The sequence below is a fragment of the Eumetopias jubatus genome, unplaced genomic scaffold (assembly GCF_037043125.1).
Source record: "Eumetopias jubatus isolate StellerSeaLion01/CBP00866 unplaced genomic scaffold, mEumJub1_p1.0 scaffold_8, whole genome shotgun sequence".
Taxonomy (NCBI): domain Eukaryota; kingdom Metazoa; phylum Chordata; class Mammalia; order Carnivora; family Otariidae; genus Eumetopias; species Eumetopias jubatus.
Genome location: NW_028274814.1, coordinates 125336969 through 125363827, shown reverse-complemented (window position 1 = coordinate 125363827; position 26859 = coordinate 125336969). Strand labels below are relative to the sequence as shown.

Genomic DNA, 26859 nt, shown 5'->3' with positions numbered 1-26859 from the left:
TTGTGTCAGACACTGCCTAAACTTACTGCCTAATAAATCTTCTACTTTGATCAAAATTGTGTGAGGCTGGTGTTAGTATTCCCATTTTATGGGTGAGGAAAAAAAGGCAACAGAAGTTAGTCACTTGCTTAAGGCCACACGACTAAGTAAGAGTGGCACTAGATTTTGACTTCAGATAGTTTAGCTCTAGGGTGTGCCTGTGACCCCCGTGTTATAGACCACATGTTAGCTCTTGGCCTCCTTTGGAAGTTAAGAGATGAGTTTAGCTCTTCTCTCTATATCGCAAGGCCATAAAAGCATTGTCATGTTGAAGCAGATCTTGCTCAGAGTTAAACTCCTTTTAACTATGAAACTTACACTTACTTATTAACATCTGGCTTCATTTCACCAAGGAATAGGAATGGCTTGTAAAATATATGCAATCCCAATGATTATGGTGAATAATCAGGGGAATTAGAGCAAAAGGGAAAAGAGGAATTCTTCCGTGTGAAATTATTTTCTCTATTATCTATGTATAATGTAGCCTGGGTCCAGTGTATGTCAATAAAAATTTTATTTTGTGGATCTTTGAGATTTTTCTTGTCCTCAAGTCATCTCGTATGATTGAAAAAAGAGTGTTTATCATCCATATGTCTTCTATCCATGCCAACATCTGTCATCGTTAAATTGTTTCACAGGTTAATTTCAAAAACAAGCTGAAGTTGGCCCTTATTGGTCAGAGCCTCTTTGGACAGGAAGTCTACAGCCAGCTCTGCAAAGAGGGCCACCGAGTTGTAGGCGTGTTCACAGTGCCAGACAAGGATGGAAAAGCTGACCCGCTGGGTGAGTGTATCTTGGAACCTACTGAATCAAGGCCTCTGCACTGACCCAGCCAGTACAGGCCCCAGCTCAGACCCCTTACCCCTCATTAGCATGTCTACACTTCTACTTCTTTGCCACAGGCTCCAAAGACCCAGCTGCCACATCTACCCTGCCTTCACAAGCTAAGTCTGATTTCATGATAGGGACTCAATTCTCCTTTCTCCTTGGGCCCAAGACAAAGGTGCAGGACCCCATCATATTAAGAGTTTCTCCACTTACCTCCAAGGTAATCACCAGGTCCATCAGAGGAATTTCCAGGCATATGTTTTTTCTGAACTATGCTTATGACTTTCCAAAAGTGTTATGGAACATCTAGAATAATGTCTGATTCAGAGGTGCCAGTGGAAATGAAGGGAGGGCCACATCCAAGAACAGGAATTGATGTGGGGTCATAAAGAGTGCATTTATGTCAGAACGAATTGTAGCTGTGACTGCTGGGCTGCTAAGGTAAGGTTAAAGAAGATAGCCATCCTCAGAGCAAACCCTCAGTGGGATTCTGATTTGCAAGCTATACAGTTGACCCTTGAACAATACAGGGGTTAGAGGCGCTGACCCCCTACACAAAGATCCACGTATAACTTTTGACTCCCCCAAAACCTAACTACTAAAAGCCTACTGTTGACCAGAAGGAAGTCTTGCTGATAACATAAGCAGTTGATTACCACAGCTTTTGTATGTTATAGGTATTATACAGTATATTCTCACAATAAAGTAAGTTAGAGAAAAGAAAATGTTACTCAAAAAAAAATCGTAAGGAAGTGAAAATACATTTGCAGTATTATATTTATCAAAAAAAATTCACCTGTAAGTGGACCCACACCATTCAAACCTGTATTTTTCAAGAGTCAACTCTAGTTATGTTGCGAATAGGTGTAAAACACAGAAATAGAAACAGTCTACAAACTGTCCAGAGAGGGAATAAGAATGAGCAACCGGACATCTTCGCTTTTGAATTAGATCTTCACAAATCACTGGTACGATATGCAGATTGGTCGGGAAACACTGATCTGTGATAACCCTTAAATTTTATCCTTTTTTTTTTTCTCAAAAGCAGCAGCTCTGAGGTTTATCCTAATTACTGTTACTACTTTAAAAACTACTATATTTTAACACTATTTTTCAAGAGTCAAGCTAAAAAAAAGTTGGGTCAAGAGCACATATGCACATATGAACGTAATCACTTGATTTAGAAATTATCCTTGTTTCAGAAAAAGGTTATCCCAACATGGAGAATTCTGAGGGAAACTGCCTCATGAATTTAGACGTGGCTCCCAAGGCAGAAGGGGACAGATTCCTATTACTGGGACTATCTGTGTCATTATCTATTCCCACCAGCCTTGTGTGGGGGATATTTCGGAGGACTCATATTTGGGATATCAGATTGGCTATTGAATCAGGGAGACCCCAAATAATATTAGCTTATGTGACGTAGAAGCCCATTTCTCAAGTCTGAGTTAGCTGTTAGAGCTGTTGTAGCAGCTTTATATCGATCACGATGCAGGCTCCCGCCCTTTTTGTTTCATCTTTATCAACACTGGGCTTCCATCTCATGGTCCAAGATAGCTGCCTTTAGCCCCAACTGTCAATTCTGCATTCTAGCAAGCAGGAAAGGAAAGAGGGGAAGCAGAAGGCAAGGCTTTATTCAGGATATCATCCAGAAGTTGCACATATTAGTCTCACTGGTATCCCACTGGCTAGAACTTGGTCACAGGCCAAATCTATTTGCAGAATAGACTGAGAAATGTAGATTTTATTCAGAGTGGCTATGTGCTCAGCTAAAGTACAGGAATCCTTGCTAAGGGACGAAGGGGGGCAACTAGCAGTCTCTGCCATGTACATGAACTTCAGAATTGCAAGCATGTGAGTCTTAAAGTTCCTTCCAAAGGATGTCCTGGGAAACTTTCCCTAGTGTCTGGTCCCAGGGCCGGGACCTCCTGTCTATTGGTCATGACCATTTGGGCTGCTGGCATAACATAGATAAGAAAAAATACCAATCTGACTTGTAGAGTAGGCTGGGATGTGGTACAGATGGAGTTAACAGTATATGTTTTGGAGTCATGGAATTAATTCTGCCTCTGCCACTTACTTGCTGCATGATGATGGGCAAGTTACTAAAACTCACTAAGCTTAGTTCAACAGCACCCATCTTACACAGATTAAATGAAATGAGGTATATAATATGCGCTGCCCTGCATCTAGTTCATGCAAAGGGATCAAAATGACAATGGCTAACTAGTCTTGCTGTCGGAATAGTCAACTAAAGCAGCCAAAAATAGCCCTGGGGCAGCCACAAATCAATATGGAAGAATAACCGGTGGATACCTCAAGCCTATTTCAGTGGTGTATATTTTTAAAAATGAAGACTTCTAAGTTTCTCATCCCATTTTTCTTTCCTAGTCTAACCTTGCACAGTTTTCTCCCAATTTTACCTTTGAACCACCATTTATTCATTTTCCTATCACCTGAAAATGAGTTGTTTACAGTTTTTTGAACATTTTATGAACATTCACATTTTGTCAACATTATTTTACTGGTCTCTCCCATTCTTCCAAGTGAATTGATCAAGGCATTGGCTTGATGGCCAGATTCCTTCAGGACTCACTTAGGATTTGGAATTTAGGCTTTCTAGTGGAAGCATCATCCCATCCAAAGTCAATGAAGGTTGATGATCCAAAGGGAGAGAAAGGAAAGGGAGCCCAAAAACACAGATAAAAAGCCTTACTTGAAGCTCTTAAAAATTACCTAAAATGTAGTTGCTTTGTGTTGTTGGTAGAAAATAAATATATATGCTTAATATACGTAAGGTATGTAGTTAGTAAAAGTGATATCTTATTATGGAAAAAAATGAGCTAGTGCTGTCTGCGCTTTGGAGGGCCATTCCTCTTCCACACAGAAGTAGATGGAGCCCTTCCTTTGGGAAAGGACATTTTCCACAGGAAAGAGCCTTGGATCTTCTCCAGCATGGCAAAACCCTCACAAGGAGCATGTATTCTCCATTCTTGGCCTCTCTCTTCCACTAAATTATCTGATTGGTGAATCTGGGAGAAGGAACTAGACAAGCCCAGCTCAGCTCAAAAACTTTCTCTTTATCTTTTGGTATCTGTTTGGCAGGGAGAATGTGTTCAGATCTACAGTTTGCCTTGTGTTAAAAGAGACTTCCCTCCAGGAAATAGGCTTGGGAAGGGGCTCGTGGTTTTCCATGTGTACCAGAGGCTGACTATGTCTAATCTGATTGCTGATGTACCAGCACTTGGCTCCAAATCTAACAAACAAACAAATATTCTTTAAATGGCTCTATCAGTAATAAAGGTATAATTTTTTTTTTTTATCTATGAAAGAAAAAGCTTCAGTTAAAATTTTAAAATGTGGGCGCCTGGGTGGCTCCGTCATTAAGCATCTGCTTTCGGCTCAGGTCATGTTCCCAGGGTCCTGGGATCGAGCCCCACATACGGCTCCCTGCTCGGCGGGAAGCCTGCTTCTCCCTCTCCCACTCCCCTGCTTGTGTTCCCTCTCTTGCTGTGTCTCTCTCTGTCAAATAAATAAATAAATCTTTAAAAAATAAATTTAAATGTTATCTAGCTACAAACTTTTGAGTTTAAATCTATTATGCCTCAAATATATAGCTAAAAGTCACGTTATGAAATGGGCGGATCATGATAAAATTGTAACAGGTCAAATTCTGGTCACAATCTAAATTGTTCTTCGCCATGTTTTCTTTGTCAGTGTTTCATGAAGCTGTAAAACTGTAATGTGTGAATCCATAGCCATATTAACTTATGGACAGTTTTTTTGTTTTTGTTTTTATAAAAATAACTTTCTCCTCCATGCTCAGCTCTAGCTGCAGAGAAAGACGGGACCCCTGTGTTCAAGTTCCCCAGATGGAGAGTCAAGGGCAAGACCATAAAGGAGGTGGCAGAGGCCTACGAATCTGTGGGAGCTGAGCTAAACGTGCTTCCCTTCTGCACACAGTTTATCCCCATGGATATAATTGACAGCCCAAAGCACGGCTCCATCATATATCACCCCTCGCTCCTTCCAAGTCACAGAGGAGCCTCTGCCATCAACTGGTAAGAATTTTTTTAATTATAGAGAAGATGGGCCTACTTCCATTGCCCTATAATCTTTCTGTTTTTTTCCTATGGCATCAAGAAAATAGCTATGCTTGAGCAACTGTGAGGCCCTGACTGATTGCTACTCTTGCATGAACTCCCCTGAGACTTCACAGTGCTGCATTGGCTAGGCAGCAACTTCAAGAATAGCCTATGGAGTACCGGCTCCATTGGATAGAACTTGGTAATTGAGCAAACAAAGGTTCTAGAGTCAGACAAGTTCGGGTTATGCTGGATTTCTTGATCACGGGACTTCTGAGAACCTTTTATATGTGCTTTAGTGAGAGCATCATGATCTCCAAGAGGGAATCTGAGTACACAGTGTTCCCAAACTTATTTGACCATAGAACTTTTTTTTTTTTTTTTGCCTAGAGCATCTCAAGTACATTTCACGGAATGCTGAGTTACCTGAAATTATCTTCTTTGTTCTATCTTCTCCCGTTTAACTTTAAGCTTCTTGAGGGAAGGGACTATGGTCTAACATTTTTATTGCTGCAGGTACACTGTAAGTCCTGAATACCACAGGTGCACTTTTCTACCTTCCCTCATTTACCTGTACACCTCCCTGATATCGCTGTCTCAAGTTATTAAATAGGCAGAGAACTACACTGAGTTTAAATGTAGTGAATGACATTTCATTGTATTTGGCATGAATTCTTTTTTGCTCTTGTAATCATACTGTCTGGTTATCTTTGCACTTAAATTTGTATTTTTTTCTCATTTCACATTGTTCCACATGCAGAATCACTGGATCAAAGTATATGAATGTTTTTGGGCATCTGGGTGGCTCAGTCGGGTAAGCGTCTGACTTCAGCTCAGGTCATGATCCCATGGTCCTGGGATCGAGTCCTGCATCGGGCTCCCTGCTCAGCGGGGAGTCTGCTTCTCCCTCTCCCTCTACCCCTCCCCTGTGCTCGGGCTCTCTCTCATGCTCTCTCTCTCAAATAAATAAATAAAATTTAAAACAGACCAACAACCAAAACCAAGTATATGAATATTTTCAAGCCTCTTGAAAACATAATGCCAATTAGTTCCTCAATATTTCTGAAAAGAGTGATTGATTGATTCATTGACTTAGGTTGTGCTTGATTAGTAGCTCCAAGATTTAAAAATTATTTAGGTCTTGAGCATGGATATGATGTATTACTTCATGCTCTCTTAATATGAGCCTAGCCTCTGATACGCTTTTATATGTATATGTCCACATATACAGCTTATTGTTTATATTATACGCTCTTATGGGCCAACATTTTCTCTTAGGCTAAGCTTTTTTATCCCCCCAAGATTTTATTTATTTATTTATTTATTTATTTATTTATTTATTTGAGAGAGAGAGAACGCACACACTTGTGCATGCCCTTGGGGGTGGGGCGCAGAGGGGGACAGAAGGGGAGGGAGAGGATCTCAGATCTCAGGCAGACTCCTGGCTGAGTGCTGAACCCTACTGGGGGCTTGATCTCACAACCCTGAGATCATGACCAGAGCCAAAACCAAGAGTCGGAAGCTCAACCGACTGAGCCACCCAGGCACCCCTAGGCAAAGCTTTATAGATCATAAAATGCAAAGAGTTGAATTAATCAACCATCTTTTACTATAATTTACCTAGACAATCTAGAGCTAATTCTAGCTCTGACTTATACCGAAATTACATAACCTAAATAAATAGTTATGAGAACTAATAAGTTCTCATCTACTGAGTACCCTCTGTCTTATTTTCCATTATCTTATTCTGTCTAATATAGGGTCAGGTACAATATAGGAATTGGACCCAGGTGGGCAAAATTGCTTGATGCCACAGTAGAAAGCTGACAACTGGCAGTTAATGAGTGGTAGTAATGACGGATTCTAGTGCCCTTTTGAATGGACTAGAAGTCATTAATGTGTATTAACAAGAAAGACTATAGATATGGGAATGTATAAAATCGTGGTACTATTAAGTAGTGCTTTTTATGAATGCTGACATCTCCTGGCTGTACTGTTAATTTCTCACAGTAGTTCCCTCACTGTCTACTTTCCACTGTAACTACCTTGCACTTTATTTATTTATTTATTTATTTATTTATTTATTTATTTATTTATTTATTTTAAGAGAGAGAGAGAGAGAGAACTCACACATGCGAGCCTGGGGGCAGTGGAAGTTGGAGAACGGGGAGGGGCAAGGGAGAAGGTGAGAGAGAATCTCAAGCAGGCTCCACACTCAGTGAGCCCAACATGGGGCTTGATCTCACAACTCTGAGATCATGACCTGAGCCAAAACCAAGAGCTGGCAGCTTAACTGACTGAGACACCCAGGTGCCCCACTATGTTGCACTTTAATATCACTAATTCATGACTTTGTGTACATTAAACCAACATTGTAAGTTGAAGTTCTTCTTTTCACAGGACTCTAATTATGGGAGATAAGAAAGCTGGGTTTTCTGTTTTCTGGGCTGATGATGGTTTAGACACAGGACCCATCCTTCTTCAGAGGTCATGTGATGTCGAACCCAATGATACAGTGGATGCACTTTATAATCGGTTTCTCTTTCCTGAAGGAATCAAGGCCATGGTTAGTATATTTACACCATCAGGAAGAATTTAATAAAGCTTTAGCATTTTAGAAATATTTTTCTTTTATTGAGAATTTTCCCATATTAATTTTTTAAAAAGTATAAAGTTGAAAACAAAATTAGATTTTGTATTTGCCAATAGGATGGTATATTTAGAGTGGAAATCTGAACATTAAAATTCCTTAGTCTATGAAACTTGTTCTTCTGAGAACAGTGATCGACTAGATGAAGTAGCAATGAAACTGCTTCATTTATTTTGCCAAATACTTGAATCGCCAACCCTGTTTATAACGACCAATCGTAAAGAAGTGTACAGAATCTTAAGAAATTTGGCTATGGAAGTTGGACTTCAAAAGTATTTGAACTCCGTCTGTGTAACAGGGTGAAATTTGGCATTGCTTTATTTATTCATATGTGCTCTGGGTAAAAAGCTCAAAGCATGTACACCACAAAGTAAAAATATATCAGCCCGTAAAAATATTGAAAGATAATTTCAGTGTCATTTAATGTTTTTTGAATTGGATATGGTAGAAGTAGCCACACAGAGATGGACACTAAGATGGTATAAAGCAGCAGCTATTGATTTTGGAGGGAGGAGAGCAGAGCTTTGTTTGCATCATTTAATGATTATGACAGTAGGGCTTTGGTGTCAGAAAGACATCAGAGTTCTCATTCTACCGCTTATCTGTTCTATGACAATAGGCAAGTCACTTGGCCTCTTTAGCCTCGGTTTCCTTATCTGTAGAATGTGGATACTACCTGACTTATAAAGGCTGCTGAGAAATTAAGTAGCCTTTGTGTAAAGCACTCGGCACATGGTAGGTGCTCAAAAATGATCATTACAATCAAAATAGTATTATGTGTGTTCAGTAGCATTTGCTCAATCCCAGATCATGCACCTGATGATATCACAGCCAGAAGTGGGTAAATGAATGAACTATGAACTGGCCCTATTCTTAGGTTGCCCCTCCACATGCTCTTGGAGAGGTTGTTCAGCAGCCATGCATACTGAGACATCCAAGAACTCAAGCTCACATAGGCCTCCCTGTGAAGGACAGAGGCTCTCAACTCAAGGCAAACATGAATCTGGCACAGAAGAGAATTCAGGACACATCCCAAACGCAATTAAACTCATGCGTAGATTTTAACTGTTTCATAATTCCAGGTGTCCTGAGCTAGAAAGCAAGTCGAATTACTTAAATATAACAATACATCACTTTCTAGAATCATCATGATGAGTGGACTTATCTTACAATTCTGTTACTGAAATTCCCACTACGTCACCAAGGGGAGGTTGAAATTTGTTTCAACAAGGGAGTCATGTTTAAGAGTACCAGCTCAATATTGGCAGTAGGTAGACTTGGTTGCAGATCTTGCTTCTGACACCCACTAGCTACCCCTGTTATCTTGAGCCAGTTGCTTCACTTTTCTAAGAATCAGTTTCCTCATCTGTAAAGCTGGAATAATAATATCCACCTGGCAGGATTGGTGTCATTTCTACAAAGGATATTTTACATAAAGTAGCTACCACATTGCCTGGGACATAGTCTGACTTAGTCATAGTTATCATCATAGTCTGACTCTCTGGACAGATTCTTTTATTTACTTATTTATTAAAGTTTTACTTATTTAAGTAATCTCTACACCCAATGTAGGGCTTGAACTCACAACCCTGAGATCAAGAGTCATATGCTCTTCCACCTGAGCCAGCCAGGCACTGCTGGACAGATTTATATATAGCAATTCTGTTTAGCAGAAACTTCAGTTAAACAGACAATGCCATTATTGATCATTGGGCTGTAATACAGATCATGTTTTTGACTTTAGGTGGAAGCTGTCCAACTCATAGCTGATGGTAAAGCTCCTCGGATTCCCCAGCCAGAAGAAGGGGCAACATATGAAGGTATCCAGAAAAAGGAAAATGCTGAGGTATTTATATCAACTCAATAACACACCTTAATGGGGTCCTGGGTGGCTCAGTTGGTTAAGCATCTGCCTTCAGATCAGGTCATGATCCCATGGTTCTGGGATCGAGCCCCACATCAGGCTCCATGCTCAGCGGGAAGACTGCTTCTCCCCCGCCTGCTGTTCCCCCTGCTTGTGCTTGCTCTCTGTCTCTCGCTCTCTCTGTGTCAAATAAATAAATAAATAAAATCTAAAAAAAAAAAAAACACACACACACACCTTAATGTTCTTGGCCCTTTACTTTTAAGTAGTTCCCAATGTACCATTTCCTGGCCAAAAGGTAGATCTCCAAGCCATCTTGTTCTATTTTGCCCCAACCCTGCTTCTACCACTGATGGAGAGAAATGTTTCTGTTACCTTTGACACTCATAGCGTTAGGAGGTTCAGCCTGTGCTTTGTGTTTTCCTAGATTCCTTGGGATCAGTCGGCCGAAGTTTTACATAACTGGATCCGAGGTCATGATAAAGTCCCCGGAGCTTGGACAGAGATAAATGGACAGGTATGTTCTAGGGACCGTCTGTGTGTGTGTGTGTGTGACCTTTGTAAAAGATATTACACATAAATCCACTTCTGCTGGGTAACCTGAGGCAGGTTACTTACCCATTGGGTGCTTTGGTTTCCTTATTGTAAATGGGGGTAATAATAGTGCCTCTTTTATTGGTTATAGATCACTGTGAAAATTAAATGAGTCAATACATGATAATTCATTGAAGTACTTAGTCTCTGGCATAAGCATTCAATAAATGTTAACTGTTATAGTGCTCAATAAGTACTAGCTAATAGTCATAGAATTATAATCACAAATCAGTTAACATCACATTCTCTTGGTTAGTCTGAATCCAGTGCTATTTCCCTTAACTGACCCACAAAGCTGTATTTCCCATCAGTAATCACACTGGACTGTAATAGTCTAGTTGCTCCCCGCATCTGCCCTCACTGACCACCCCCCGACCACCACCTCCACTCCCCTTTGAAAACCCTCACTTCAGGTTGCGACATCTGCGAGAACTTTTTGTCTCATTCACCTTTGTATCAGTGTGAATAAGTGATAAATGTCATCTGGATGTGAGACATTCTTGAATCTCTTCAGTTGTACATTCATAGATTATCTCTTGCTTTGTGTCATTTCTACAGATGCTTGATACCATCTCCTACATTGGGGTATTCCAATTTTATCATAAATGATAACAGCAACTTGAGCTTGCTTGCAGGGAGTGCTGCTTGCACACACCCCTGTTTGCACTTGTAACTCCCTCCCATCACAATCTGGTTTTGATCTCTTTCTTAGATGGTCACGTTCTATGGCTCATCATTACTGAAAAAGTCTGTGCCTCCTGGAGAGCCACTGGAAATTAAAGGTGCCAAGAAGCCTGGTCTTGTTACCAAAAATGGACTTGTTCTTTTTGGTAATGATGGAAAAGCAGTGAGTGTTCAATATGGTCACCTACAAAGTGACGTTTTTGGTTTCCTTCTATAACCCCAGCTGCTAAGGGAATATCTTTCATGAGGTAATCTGGCTTTTCAGTGGAATATGGGAGGCTCGAGATATCTGTGCCCTGTTTCTCTCTGGGGATGAGCTGTCTCTGGGTGCCTGGATGAGAACAAGTCTCCCTGGGATGCGCCTCAGGGACTTGCACAGTCTGCTTTGTGATACAGTAGAAAGAGCTTGGAATTTAATCAGGAAACCGGATGCAAACCATTCCTCTCCCACTTACCGGTCTTGGGGAGGCTGCTTCTCCCCTCTGAGTCTTCATTTCTCCGTCTATAAAACAGAGCGTAGTCTCATCGGTCTGCCTTCCCACTGCTGGAGTCTGGCAGAATAAATACGATGGATGTGGGACTCTTCAGATGCTCCTTGCCTTGCCGCCCACACACCCACTCACACTGCCCGTGCTTGGGAGCAGGGGCTCTTGGCTTCAGGGGACTCTTTGAAGAAAGCAAAGGGGAATTTGCAGCTTGCACATATATTCTGGTAGCATGCAGGGTAGATCAATAATTAAAATTGTAGGCTTCAGGGTCCAGCTAGGTCTGGGTTGTAACCCCAGCTCTGTGACTTACTAGCTGTGTGGCGTTGGGCAAATTACCTAACCTCATTGAGCCTCCATTTCCATATCAGTAAAATGGGGATAATAATGGCACCTGCTTCCACCAGGACTTATGAGATTAAATAAGACATATACATGCATACATACATACGTACCTAGCACCGTGCCTGCTGCAGAGTAAGTGTTCAGAGGATGGCAGCAAGAGGAGGGGGAGAACTGACCGTTGTAGTAGTGGGAGGAGGGAGAGGAGTTATAATAAGCCTTAGTCTAAATATATACATCCAAGTGTCCATTTTTCAGTAGCTTACTATCCATTTCGAGGTGTTATCTACCCCTAGACTTCACTTTCTCCTTTCTGCTGCCATTAGTAAAATACCATTTCATACATACATATGTATGTATAAAATACCACATTCATACATACATAATGGTGAGTGCTTTTACTCCGTACTTCTGTATTTGCCGAATACGCCGATCCCTGGATTCCTATAATATTTGACACCGACCTCACTTTTGAATTGTCCTGATCTTCCATTCTTCTGCTTGTTTTGTTCCTATTTTGTAGCTGATGGTGAGAAATCTGCAGTTTGAAGATGGAAGAATGATCCCTGCTTCTCAGTACTTTTCAGCCGGGGAGACGTCGGTGGTAGAACTTACAGCCGAAGAGGTGAAGGTGGCAGGGACCATCAAGGTGAACATGTGATGTCCTTAATGTTACTCTTATCTTGAAACTGAAGCCATTTTGTAACTGGACCATCAGTCTTCAGAGTAGTGAGCATAGCACTTTCTTGCCTCTTTTTTTGTATTAGCCGCAGTAGGAAATTAACTCCAAAATTTGTATGCAAATTTATTTCTCACTCACAAAATTATGCAAGGCAGTTCTAGGTCAGCATGGGGGTGAGGGGTAAAGCCGGAATGTAAGGATTAAGGGTGGAGTCATTCGGGGACCCAAGCTCTGCTTTTTCAAGGTCACCGTAGGGGTCATCTACATTTCAGACAGCCAAGAAGGGCAAAAGAACACAGAGAATTGTGTGAAGGAGGTTTGTGGGTGGGTCAAGGGGTCAAGGCTAGGAGTCAAGTTCACTTCCGCTCGTATTCATTGGCTAGAAGTCGGTCATATGGCTGCATCTAACTGGAAGAGATGCTGAAAAATGTAGTCAAGCAAGGTATCCGAGATGAAAAAAAGTAGTTTTGGTTGAGGAGCTGGCCAGTTTCTGCCACTGTGTTCTTCATGGCATGTCCTTCATAAAAATTACCCTTGCTGTGTAGGTCATCTGGGCTGGAATTTTAAGCAATGTCCCTGTTATTGAAGACTCAACAGACTTCTTTAAATCTGGAGCCAGCTCAATGGATGTTGTCAGGTAAAACAGTCACCCTATTGATTCACACCCCTCCTCTCAAGATCTTGACTTTGACTTTGAAAACCAAATCCAGTCCTTTGTTCTGGATGTTATCACTTTACCATACCCACTATTGTTTCTCTTTTCTTCATCTTTTATGGATTGTTTGTTTCCATGGTCAAACACATATATTTGTTCCTTCCTCTTTGTTGCTAGCCAGGAGTTGTTTTCATATCTCATATATACCTAGAAAACCAATGCTTGTAATTGTTTGTTTCTTTTTAAAACTTGTCCTCACATTTCTTAGCTAATTTTCCTCCAGTATGGCATTGGAATGGGAAGTTCTGGATGAGAACATTTATCAGGAATTACCTACATAGTCTGATTCAGAAGGATACCCGACATTGATTATACTTCCCCCAACATCTGTTTTTTCCTATCCCTCTAAATTACCCAGTAAGATATATCTAGAATAAGGACTATCAGGATACTTGCAAGAGGAAGAATAATTACCCTATAGTCAGAATTTCTCTGTAGAGGTTTATGGCAAGTTGAAAGAGCTAGAGTCCTAGAGGTCTCTCTTTTATGGCAAAATAAATAAAATAAAAGTTCTGTGAGGATACTAATAGCAGAGAGTCTTGCAGAGATATTTTTTTTGTTGAGGGCCACACTACAGTCATTCACTAATTAAATAAGTTAAAGAATGCTGCTCCTCATGTCAAAAAAAGTGAGTGTTCTTGATAATCATTCTGTTTATTTGCTTATTCACTCATTTATTTCACAAAATTCATTGCATATGTACTACATATCAGGAACAGTTTTGGCACTGGGAATACAGTCATGAACAGGACAAAGTTCCTTCATTCATGGAACTTTCATTCCAGTAATCCAAATAATCATCTCCAGAGCAAATAGCATTATCAAAGTCAAGAGTTTTGGTTCCTCAAATTACAAATTTCTCAGCTATGATTCACGAGTTCCCCGAACCTTCTAATTTGCTCAACTAAAGATTTCAATACTATACTGTTAATGTTATTTTTTCACTAGCAAGATACTCCTCAAGAATTGCCCATTTTCTGCTTGAGTATCTGAATTACTATAATCACCTGGTACTGTTACCTTGAACTGCCAAAGCACCTCATCTCTCTTGGAGAAGAAATGACTGAACAGCAACCATGGTGGTCTTTCTGTCCTGCATCTGTCACACCAGTGCTATTCCAGATAACAGCAAATAATTTGAAAAATTAACAGCAAAAAATCAAAGCATCGGAAGAGACTTAAAAAATTATCTTTTTTTTTTAAGATTTTATTTATTTATCTGAGACAGAGAGAATGAGAGAAAGAACACGAGAGGGGGAAGAGTCAGAGGCAGAAGCAGACCCCCAAGCAGGGAGCCCACCGCGGGACTTGATCCGGGGACTCCAGGATCATGACCTGAGCCGAAGGCAGTCGCTTAACCAACTGAGCCACCCAGGCACCCTCAAAACTTATCTTGACCTAGTGCATGATTCTACTTAGTAGCTACACTAACCATGTAATACAAGCACATGTTTGTTTCATTCTTATACATGATCTAGAGACAATATTATACAATATGACTTTTGTTTCATAATCTTTACAGTTAGGGACTTTATTTCTCATTCCTTGCTTACCTTTGAAACGGAAGGAACTGATTTTATGTGCCCCTTATTATCTTGCTGGCAAGTAGGTAAAATGTTTTTGCCTTGGTTTCTTTTACTTTTAGCCATATACAAAGTTAAAAACAAAAGAATATCTACTGTCCTTCAAACAGCTTTTTAATTTTGTTCTCCCAGTCTTATCCAATTTCTCCAAGTATTTCATGGAAGATCTCATAGGCTATAAATAGGCATGTGACATGTCTTATCTCAAAGCAACTTGACAAATGTAACAATATGGTTCCCCTAAACCCTTTTAAAAATGTAAGTAATGTGAGTTACTTCTTATTTTAAGGCTGGTTGAAGAGATCAGACAGAAGTGTGGTGGGCTTCAGCTACAGAATGAAGATGTCTACATGGCCACCAAGTTTGAAGACTTCATCCAAAGAATTGTGAGGAAACTGAGAGGAGAAGATCAAGAAGCAGAGCTAGTCGTGGATTATGTAAGCTTCTCCATGCTGCCTGAAATCTACATCATTAAGACTCATAAGCTATAAGGGAATGCTATGCCTTTTGTTCATTTGTTTTTATATTTATGACCTTTTTGAGATAGCTATTTTATTGAGATAAAATTCAGACACCATAAAATTCACCCTTTTATTTTTTTTAATATTTATTTATTTATTTTAGAGAAAGAGAGCATGAGCGAGCAGGGGGAGGGGCACAAGGAGAGGGAGGGAGAGAATCTCAAGCAGACTCCCTGCGGAGTGTGGAGCCTGACATGGGGCTCAATCCCAGGACCCTGAGATCATGACCTGAACTGAAATCAAGAGTAGGCCAACAGAGCCCCCCAGGCACCCCAAAATTCACCCTTTTACAATGTACAGTTCAGTGGTTTTAAGTATATTTGTCCCCCTCTGGTGACTAATAGACTGCTGGCTTTCACAGCCACCATGGTTGTAAGGATGTTGGTTTTCAAGTTACTGCAGAGCTGTCAAGAGAGAAATAGGAAAGAGTAGGGCAATTAATATACCACAGAACTTACTGTGCTTACAGAGATTCAGCTATTTTTCTTGAATAAATGGATTCTTTCAAGCTTTTGGTTAATTTCCAGAGTCATGAGAAAAATGATTTTGACAGTATTTTCTAATGTTCTTGTGGCTTTTATGACCTAGTCTGCTATCCCAGAAATGCTCCTCATCCATGTGTTTTCAATAAAATTTAGGTAAATTTGGGAAGCAGTTTAGCATCCTCTGGTTAAGAACACAAATTTTGGTGTCAGACCCACCTAAGGTTGAATCCACATAGCATTGCTTACCAGCTGTGTTACCTGTGGCAAGTTACTTCACTTCTCTAAGCCTTGGTTTCCTCATATATTAGATGGGATAATAATAATATCTACCTCATAGGATAGTTGGGAGACTCAAATTAGATAATACATGTAAAACACTTAGCATATTTCCAGAATGATGAGTTTACAGAAGTGAACTATATGCAGAGACTAGACACATCAAGTCAGATGAAGATTCCTTCATTATATCCTACATAAACACAACAGAAATATTTCATAGAAATATTTCTTATCTGTGGGATAAGAGTAGATACCATCTTGATATTTTTTGTTTCCTTTTTAAGCATTATCAATTTCTCTATATGAAATTATTTAAAAATCATTACATTTACTTTTTATACCTCACGCCATGATGAAATTTTATTCTAATAATGCTCTTTCACATATGTTTTCTCAGTTATTCCTCATATTAACTGTATGAAGCAGGTAGCATTATCCCCTTTTAATTTTTTAGAATATTTTATATATTTTTTTTAGAGAGAGAGCACACACATGCAGGTGGGGGGGGAAGATGGAGAGAATCTCAAGCAGACTCCCCGCTGAGTGGGGTGCCCACCGGACCTGAACTCACAGTCCTGAGATCATATCCTGAGCCAAAATCAAGGGTCAGTCACTTAACCCACTGAGCCACCTGGGCACATCTCCCCTTTGCATTGTTGAAAAAACTGAAGTTCATAGTCGTTAATAGACTAACCTAAATTCATTTGCTATTTAATAGTAGAGAATAGAATTAAGGCAACACATTTGTAAGAGAGAGAGAAAGTGAAAAATGAGGAAGGAACTTAAGGAAAGAAAACTTAAAATAGCAACATTGTAAAAGGAAACTTAATCCACAAAAGCAATTTCAAGGATACAAATGAAAGCAAGGGCTGCGCTCCATAGATGTTGCCACTAGATGGTGCTGTTTCCATTATCTGGGGGTCTTTTGAGTTCTCTCATTTGTGTTAAGGAAGAAAATCTGAGGTATTTATATGGCCCAACCTAGAGTACTTTGGTCGTCAGAGATGCTAGCCTCCTTGGCTCAGTGGCCAATCTGAGCATCATGAGGCCCACATCTTACATATGCTCATCTCTTCTGGAGAGTAGGAACTAGAATCCTATAGATAAAACTTCTCCCGCTGCATTAGTGAGTAAACTTGTTTATTGCTATTTGGCATCAAATGGATAAGCAGAGAAATCCACTAAACCTATTAATATAATTCTCTATCTTAGGTTTCGAAGGAGGTCAATGAAATGACAGTGAAAATGCCATATCAGTGTTTCATAAATGGACAGTTCACAGATGCTGACGATGGAAAGACCTATGAAACTATCAACCCAACAGACGGATCTGTGAGTAAATTACTTGTGTGTGCAGGGACTACTGGTTGTGAATTTTTAATTTATGCACAGTTGTAAAACTGACAGTCTTAAGAAGTTAGTTTATTCTATCACTTTGCCTCTGAGCACTTACTCTAAATGCACTCCTTGTATTTCTTTCAACTGTTCAATTCTAGTACTGGCTGTGAACTATAATAACCTATTTTATTGAATGAATATTTATGATGAATTTAGACAGATAACTATACCTATACACATCAGAGGCACACCTTCAATAAAACTATATGCAGAAAAGAATTTTTGGACTTTGCAAGCTCGTGGCAAGAAATTCAGCTTCCCTAAGCACTAGAAAAAATGAATATATTCTTCCTAAATGTCTTTCCGTAGTGTAGGGTGATATGAGAGGTCCCAAATTTCAGGCTAAGGATTTCCGTGTTAAAATTTTTCTTTACTATGCTACTGAATGTACTGATGTTCCATCATAAATTCTTTGGATTTTATAAGTAATACTCTATTTTTCCTATTAATATGATATTAATTTCAAGAAGCATATTTCTGTATCTCTATGTAAATGACCTATAGCCTGTTTTTGTTTATCTTGAAACAGACAATATGCAAAGTATCCTATGCTTCTTTGGTGGATGTTGATAAAGCAGTAGCTGCAGCAAAAGATGCCTTTGAAAAAGGTGAATGGGGAAGAATGAATGCAAGAGAAAGAGGAAGATTGATGTACAGGTGTGGTTCTTAAAAACACAGATCTGCTATCTAGGGATATTGGCTAACATTGCCAAGATTTTAAAAACTTCCCCAAAATATTCTAGTATGCACCTATTATACGCCTTCTGTTATTTACATCATATAAAATTCCATATATGTGAGTTCCTGGATTTTGCCTTATTGTTTGTAACCGTCAGGGTTCTAGTAGGCAAAAAACTTCAATAAAGAACCATTTATGTAGATGCGGGCAAGGTCAAGGGGTAATGAAGTACCCAGTTGGGGGCAGCAACAGGGGGAAGCTATTAGTACTCTAGGGTCTGGGACAGAGGAAGGGGCTATTGCTGGAATCTGGCAAGATGTGTAGCTGTAGAAGACCACACTCCAGTGGTTTTTGGTGGAGGGACACAGCAGCTGCTGAACCACAGCCCATCTGTGAAGGAGCTGGGGAATGGAATCCCCGATCACTTTCTCTCCCGGGGGATGCTGCCCATTGGCTTCTCATTAGTCAAGCCCAGTGACAGAGCATGGGAGCCAGGTGATGGAGTCCATAAAGGTCATCCTTCCGGGTCACAGAGCGCTGTGGAAGATGGATACAGAACAGCAAATGGGGAATATGTAGCACTTTGTTGTTTTCAAAGACGAATTTTAAATCCGCTTGACCTGTAGGGAGTAGGAGTCAGGAGGAAAAATACTAAGGCCTGGAAAGGTTATTATAAATCAGTAACCGAGTATGCCAAGACTAATTAGATTCAAGCATAAGTTCTCTTTTCTACTGAATTTCTAGAGCTGACCTTGGTCAAAATATCTCTTAGAGTAGGATCTGGAAGAAACATTGAGGGAGAGGGCTTTCCCCCTTTAACTGTTGTTAAAGTTATTTTCTCTCTCTAAACCTTACTTTCCTCATTCATACCATGGTCACAATAATACCCGGCAAGTTATGTAGTGAGGCTTAGCGACAAGTTTGCAACAGATGAGGGCTTGCGCGTGAACACAGGTGTTATTATTCTTCAGCCACAAAGTCATCCATATGTAAGTATTTAGTGGTGGTGGTTCAGGTCCATCCTTTATCCTCAATTATGAAATCCAAAGAGCTCCAAAACCCGAATACTAATTGCTTTGAGTGGTTCAAACTCATTTGTTGCCAAAAGCTGATCTGAACCAACATGAATCTATTTATAATTTAGAATAGTGCAAAAGGAACAACTCAGAGAACCACTAAAGGATGGAAAGAAAACCAATGGTTGAGGGGAGCACAAAAGAGGAATTTTGACTCTTTCAGAGCCATTAGACAATCCTTGACTTATCTTGCCACGGAATCTGGACACCTAACAGCAATCTGTTGTGGTGTCTGTAATCCACCCCATGTATTTCTATCTTGTCCTTTTCAGTTGGTGCTGGAAACATTCCTGTACCAACCAGAAATCCTTGTGTTCATGGATTCTCATAGGTTGCACTCTCTAACATCTCCCTGTATCTTCATGAACTGGCCACATTCCCACTGTTTTCTGTCATTGATCTCCTCGGATTACTGTGGCTCAATCACTGTTCTACTTCTTATGCGTGTATAAGGCAAATGGTACAGGCTTCCCACACTTCTTTTTTGTAACTCTTGAAACAAATCGTTTCTGAAATGATTTGTTTAATGTCTTCCCTGCTGGAGCATATTCTCTATGAGGACAAAGACCTCATCCATGTGTGTTCACCTCTGAATTCTCAGCCCTTAGGATGGTGCCCTATACATAATAGGAGCTCCATCAATATTTGTTGAATGAATTTCTTTCCCTGACCATACAGACTTGCAGACCTACTGGAAGAGAACCAAGAAGAGTTGGCAACTATTGAAGCCCTTGATTCAGGTGCTGTCTACACCCTAGCTCTGAAGACTCACATCGGAATGTCTGTGCAAACATTCAGATACTTTGCTGGCTGGTGTGACAAAATTCAGGTAAGCACGAATGTTATTTGTCACCAGGGAGACCATTCCAACAGGAAGAGGGCCAAACATTTAGTCTTTATAAAGGCACTGTTTTAGAGCCATCTATTAGGTTTTCTCATCTCATCCTTTTAAAAATCGTCTGTGGTAGGTAGATAGCTGTCATCCCTTACTGCAGGTAAGGAAAACAGAGGCTTGAGGACAGTGAAAGACTTGTATATGGTCACATTGTTAGTAAGTAAACCATAGAGCCTAGGATTTGAACTCAAGAATTTCTGAACTAAAGTCTGATGGCATTTTTTATACTTTAATGTCTCTAAAGGCATGTCATAGTCTTCTAGACACAGAGGGTGTCATGGAGAGATTGAAAATTCAAATGCTTACAGAAGCCAGAGAGCTAACATACGTGGTCTAAGTCAGTTGGGTATAAGAAAAATAATTTTCTAAGGCATGGGTACAATAAATATTTCATTTCCCCTTTTACTATAAGAAAGTAAATAGTACATGTGTGATGATAAGTGGCAACTACATTTGACCTCAGCATTGGGAATATAAAAGGTAAAGGTAAGGCTCATAACAAAGAGAAGCATGCATGCTGCTCATAGACTCATGATAACCACAGCAGTACCAGCCATCTCAGCCACCCTCCCAGCAGCGAGAAGGAGGGAGTGGGGCCGGGAGAGAAAGACAAAAGAGCTTTAAAAAGCAATCCCACCCTCCCTTGTGCTTATATCTCCCATTGGCCTTCTCTGTCTGCTAAGGAGACTGGGAAACAATATTTTATTTGGGTGAGTTGCTGTTACCACTATTAATATAGAGTCAGAGAGACCTGGGTCCAAGGGTCAGCTTTGCCACTTACCAGCTAATGTTGTTAAAGTTATTTTATCCCTCTAAACCTTTCCTCATTCATGCTATGGTCACAATAATACAAACCCTGCAAGTTGTGTAGTGAGACTTAGCGACAAGTTTGCAACAGATGAGGGCTTGCACGTGAACATAGGTTTTATTATTCTTCAGCCACAAAGTCATCCATATGTAAGTATTTAGTGGTGGTGGTTCAGGTCCATCCTTTATCCTCAATTATGAAATCCAAAGAGCTCCAAAACCCGAATACTAATTGCTTTGAGAGGTTCAAACTCATCTGTTGCCAAAAGCTGATCTGAACCAACGTGAATCTATTTATAATTTGTATTTCTGTCGCTTAGAGGGAATATTCATATGTTTCACTACATAAATACTCCAATAATCATATGTTTGATTATGAGGGGCTGCTCCAAACCCTACTGGGAGTCATAGATAATATAACATAAGGTATATGTGTTATGTTATGTAACTATAGTCCAAATAATTCTTAATCCCAAAACACACTTGGCCCCAAGGATTTCAGGTAAGAGACGGACACTTGTAGTTAGTGACAGCAATATTCTTGTATGTGACCAAACAAATGAATAGCTTCAGTTAAAGACTATTATTGTGAATTAGTTGGGATTAAGTTTGGCTGCATGGAACAGAAATCCAAGTAGGAAGTTTTTTTTTTACTTCATTCTCAAGGAGCACAAGGCAAGTAGTCAGGGCTAGAGTATGACACGCAGGTTTCCTCTCTCACTACCAGACCATCCTTATACCAGTGACCTCTGCCCTCAAGACTGTGCCATGGTCTCAAGATAACCACTGCACTTATCAGCCATGTCAGGGACATTCTGAGCCGGAAGAAGGCAGAAGAGAGGGTGGGGGTTTATGGTAAAAGAGCATGCCTTATGCTTACATCTTCTATTGACCATCCCTGTCTGCCCTGGAAACTGGAAAACAGAACTTTATCTGGGCACATGGCTGATACCATTATTAATAATAGGGTTTCTGTTACTAAGGACAGATGGGAAGAATGGATCCTGGGCAGGCAATTAACATTTTCTGCCATGTCAAGAAATTGGGAATGGAGGTAACTAAACTAGAGCTATGTTTAGTATATAGGGGCACCTGGGTGGCTCAGTTGGTGGGGCATCTACCTTCAGCTCAGATCATGATTTTGGGATCCCTGGGATGGAGTACCGTAGCTGGCCTCCTGCTCGGCAGGGAGCCTGCTTCTCCCTCTCCTTCTGCCCCTTCCCCCCACCTCATGCTCTCTCTCTCTCAAACAAATAAATAAAATCTTAAAAAAAAAAAGAACTGTTCAGTATATAGAGATACATACATACATACATAGATATAATTAGGTTTATTCTCCTGTGTCTTACTTCCCTCCAGAAAGAAATAGCAGCTCCTTTTTTCAGTGCGGATATATTTCTTATAAATTGAACACTGCCTTTTCATACCAGCTCAGAAAAATTAGCACAGGTGGACAGAAAATGGATTCCTTGAGATTAGATTTACTCATTTGAATTAGTAAAATACTAATTCAACTTTTTTTTTACTATTTAGGGTTCTACCATTCCCATCAACCAGGCCCGTCCAAATCGCAATCTGACCTTCACCAAGAAGGAGCCACTTGGGTAAGACAAGGAGAGCGCCTTGGGTGACTGGTGTGAGTTGTGTTGGTTGGAGAAAACTAAGGATAGTGTCTTTTTACTCCTGCAGTGTCTGCGCCATTATCATCCCCTGGAATTACCCGCTGATGATGCTGGCATGGAAGAGCGCTGCGTGCTTGGCGGCGGGCAATACCCTAGTGCTCAAGCCAGCGCAGGTGAGATGCAAGGGGCCAGGGGCAGGATCTCCTTCTATACTCTTCACTTGAAAACAGAGACATACATTTATAAACATTACATCTTTAAACACAAACAGGCTTGTATATTATGACATCTTGAAAGATATCATAGGCATCTTTTCATATTAAATCTTCATTTTTAATAGCTCCCTAATGCACCCCATAGATATCCCACAGTTTAAATTTCCGTGACAAGGGAAGCAAGCATAGGATACGCTGGTGAAATCCACTGAATTTCTACAAGCCAATTCAATTCTTGAGAAATGCCAAATGCCCAATAATTAGGTAATTATTTAGATCAATGCTGAAACATCAAAAGAAAAACAATTATATAGGCATTCACATTTTAATTATTAAAAGTATTGTAAAGACAGGGAAGATGGGGGAAAGGGATGCAAAAGAAGGTACATAATTGTGGCAACTGTGTAAGAATATGTACATGTGGATAACAAGGAAATAATAATTAATGATAAAAAATAATTCAAATGATTGAGTTCTCAAAAAAATCTTTTAATGCTACAGTAGCTTTTCAGGAAAAAGCATATGGTGGCCAACTCAATACCTGGCTGAGCATTGACTGTATACAGTGAAGAGTAGTAGACATTCCGATTTGCATACGTCACGGAGAAAACTTAGTCTCTATTCTAGAAGAGTTTATGTTACCTGTCACCTCTCATTTATTTCTCCTTTATTTCTCCTCTTAGAACTTAAGGAATTACAGTTTCATTTGTTATTGCTACCTAGTCATACTGACCACAGACATCTTGTTTTACTTGTTAGGAACACTTTCATTTTAAAAAATAATTATATGTTAAAAAATTTCTAAATAGAAATGTACGGAGAGGTGGATGGTAAAAAAAATCTCCCTCCTATTCTTAATTCCCCAGTCAGCCAGTTTACCTCCCCAGGGGCAACTGATGTTATTAGTTATTATTTATCAGTTTCTTAGGTATTCCAGAGGTACTCTACGCATATACAAATACATGTTTATACAGAAATTTTGTATATATGTAATATGCAATAAAAATGCAGTATGCTAAATTTTTTAACCCATTAAGAAATCACAAAGAGGGGAGAAGGGGATATGGGAAATTGCCAATCAACAGGTGTAAAGTTTCAATTATGCAAGATGATTAAGTTCTAGAGATCCCCTGTGTATCATTTTGCCTACAGTTTACAATAGTATATCGTACACTTAAAATTTGTTAAGAGGGTAAATGTTGTGTTAAGTGTTCTTACCACAATACAATAGTAGCATTCTATACATACTTAGTAAAAGAAAAAAATCCTTCTTTTTATTAAACAATTTCCATTGTATAAATAAACGCTATCCCATAATATTCCCTCGTATAGCTAAACCATATTTTATTTAACCAATCCCTAATTAATGGATATTTAGATTTTTCTGCCCTTTTGCTATTATAAACAATGCTACAGTTAATACCCTTGTAAATATGGCATCATGCACATGTACAAGTATATTTGAAGGAAATGTTTCTAACAGAATCACTTAATTACAAGATACATGTATTTGTGGGATGCCTAGATGGCTCAGTCAGTTGGGAGTCTGTCTCTTGATTTCAGTTCAGGTCCTTATCTCAGGGTCATGAGATTGAGCCCCATCATGGCTCCGCGATGAGCATGGAGCCAGCTTAAGATTCTCTCTCTCCCTCTTCCTCTGCCCCTCCTCCCCCACTCATGCCCACTGTCTCTTTCTCTCTCTAAAAGGAAAACAAGGTGGGGGGACTCCTGGCTGGCACAGTTGGTTGGGCACTGACTCTTGGTTTCAGCTTAGGTCATGATCTCCGGGTCCTGAGATGGAGCCCCATGTCGGGCTCTGCGTTCCACATGAATCAGCTTGTCCCTCTCCGTCCCCTTTCCCCACTCCTTGCCCCCCCTCCCACCCCACGTGCATGCAGTCTCTCTCTCTCAAATAAACAAGTCTTAAATAAATAAATAAGGAAAAAAGATACATGTATTTGTGTGATAGATATTGACAAATCCTTCCATGGAAATGTGCCAATTCACCAGCTTTCTATCAGAGTGCTGTTTCCCCATTAAACAGCAGGAAGCCAGTAGTGTGAAGAGAAGAGGCAGATAATCTAGCCCCGGGGTGCTCAATACTGGCTGCACATTAGAATAACCTGGAGTTCTCATTTAAAAATACTGGTATTTCTTGGCAGAGATGCTGATGTAATGGGTAGGCCAGAGCCCAGGCACTAGTATTGCTTGAAAGCTTCACATTGGTTTCTTTTCTTTTTTTTTATTGTTATGTTAATCACCATATATTACATCATTAGTTTTTGATGCAGTGTTCCATGATTCATTGTTTGTGCATAACACCCAGTGCTCCATGCAGAACGTGCCCTCCTCAATACCCATCACCAGGCTAACCCATCCCCCCACCCCCCTCCCCTCTAGAACCCTGTTTGTTTTTCAGAGTCCATCATCTCTCATGGTTTGTCTCCCCCTCTGACATACTCCCCTTTTCTTCCTCTCCTGTTATCTTCTTCTTTTTCTTTTTTCTTAAAATATGTTGCATTATTTGTTTCAGAAGTACAGATCTGTGATTCAACAGTCTTGCACAATTCACAGCGCTCACTGTAGCACATACCCTCGCTTCACATTGGTTTCTAAGATACACCCAGGTTTGAGAATCACTAAATGGCATCCAGTGAGAGTGCTAAACATTGAGGAACTCCAATGATTATATAAAATGTTCAAAAATTAGGAACACTTATTGAGGGCATACTAGTTGCCAGGCATCTATCAGTGATGAAGACACACACAGTTTCTGTGCCCATCTGCAATTTAAAACGAACAGTTTAGGGCGCCTAGGTGGCTCAGTCGGTTAAATATCTGCCTTTGGCTCAGGCCATGATCCCAGGGTCCTGGGACTGAGTCCCACATTGGGCTCCCTGCTCAGCAGGGAGCCTGCTTCTCGCTCTGCCTCTGCCCCTTCCCCTTGCTCGTGTGCTCACGTGCTCACGTTCTCTCTCTCTCTCTCTGTCAAATAAATAAAATATTTAAACATAAATAAAAAATAAAACTGACAGTTTAATAATTGATGATGCTTTTAATCCTGAAAATGAAAGACCCAAAGTTGTTATTGTTCTGTTGTAGATATCTTTTTATTTTGTTGCATAATATTATGCGATGATGTATGCAACGATTTCCAGTATGAAGTCCCAGTGTGAATGTCAGGACTGAATCAGGTAGCTCTTTCCCATGGCCTGGACTGGTCCGGGTCTGACATGGTTCTGATCACTTCATCAAACCTAATAATGACATTAACAATGACCTACTCTTGCCCAGAACACTGCTAGATACTTTCCCATATATCATCTAAACCGATAGTCCTGCTGGGAGAACTAAGTAACCAAATGGAAGAAAACCAATAGAAATGAAAAGGGAGGAGATAAAGATGAAACAATTTGTTGTATGGTATTTATTAATGATATAAAAATCTTTTTTGTTCTTACTTGAAAAGAACTATCATTAATTCAGGGTAGTTAGTTTTTAAATGTTTTTCTAATCATGATTTCATATCAAGGCATAATAATATACACTTCGTGCTAGGATCACCTTTAACAGTAGTTGATGTAAATCTATTGTGTCAGGTATCTTCTTGATAATTTCAAGTGTTTGAGGCCAATTTCTCATCAAGTCTAATGAGACTCCTGTTTTGTAAACCTCACAATGTTACTGCGGTGGACCTGTTACTAGAAGGTGGGAAAGTGTTAGCCCTGCCTTTTTCTTGTTGTTTGCTTGTGGTTTGCTCATTGCCTTGGTAGGATTATTTATTTATTTATTTATTTACTTTTTTTTTTAAGATTTTATTTATTCATTTGAGAGAGAACAAGCAGGGGGGAGAGGCAGAGGGAGAAGGAGAAGCAGACTCCCTGCTGAGCAAGGAGCCCAATGTGGGACTCAATCCCAGGACCCTGGGATCATGACCTGAGCCGAAGGCAGATGCTTAACCATCTGAGCCTCCCAGGCACCCAGCCTTGGTAGTATTATTTATTATGCAGTTTCTATAGAGATTCTTTTTCAGCCACTTGTCCATTTTATGAAGGCTGGGCTAGTTAAAGTAACAATATAGTCTGCGAATCCATGTAACCAAGCCTATAAACTTTAACACATGGCAATATCCTGAAAGCAAATGAGCAAGTGAAGAAACCACTGTTGTTCCCTTGGCCTTGTGAGCTCCGTTCTCTCCTAGGATATCCCTTTATGACCCATGACCATCTGCCCTTCATTCAGACTGAGTGAGAGCATCATTAGCCAGCCACATAATAAATGTCATGTTTGCCTTATTGTACATCTTTGTGAGTTAAAATATGCGCATAGTT

The 26859-nt window shown here is 40.0% G+C and overlaps 1 protein-coding gene across 2 annotated transcripts in view; it reads left to right on the top strand.

Moving 5' to 3' along the window:
- Nucleotides 1–26859, top strand: part of ALDH1L2 (aldehyde dehydrogenase 1 family member L2) — a 65051-nt gene that overhangs the window by 15691 nt on the left and 22501 nt on the right. For both annotated transcript variants that reach the window (XM_028121632.1, XM_028121631.2), the window contains exons 2-15: nt 678–822; nt 4694–4928; nt 7353–7518; nt 9347–9448; nt 9894–9983; nt 10773–10907; nt 12095–12220; nt 12799–12890; nt 14841–14988; nt 17049–17168; nt 17764–17891; nt 19668–19818; nt 22225–22295; nt 22381–22486. In XM_028121632.1, coding sequence (XP_027977433.1) covers nt 678–822; nt 4694–4928; nt 7353–7518; nt 9347–9448; nt 9894–9983; nt 10773–10907; nt 12095–12220; nt 12799–12890; nt 14841–14988; nt 17049–17168; nt 17764–17891; nt 19668–19818; nt 22225–22295; nt 22381–22486 — 1815 coding nt within the window. The remainder of the gene's footprint in view (nt 1–677; nt 823–4693; nt 4929–7352; nt 7519–9346; nt 9449–9893; nt 9984–10772; nt 10908–12094; nt 12221–12798; nt 12891–14840; nt 14989–17048; nt 17169–17763; nt 17892–19667; nt 19819–22224; nt 22296–22380; nt 22487–26859) is intronic.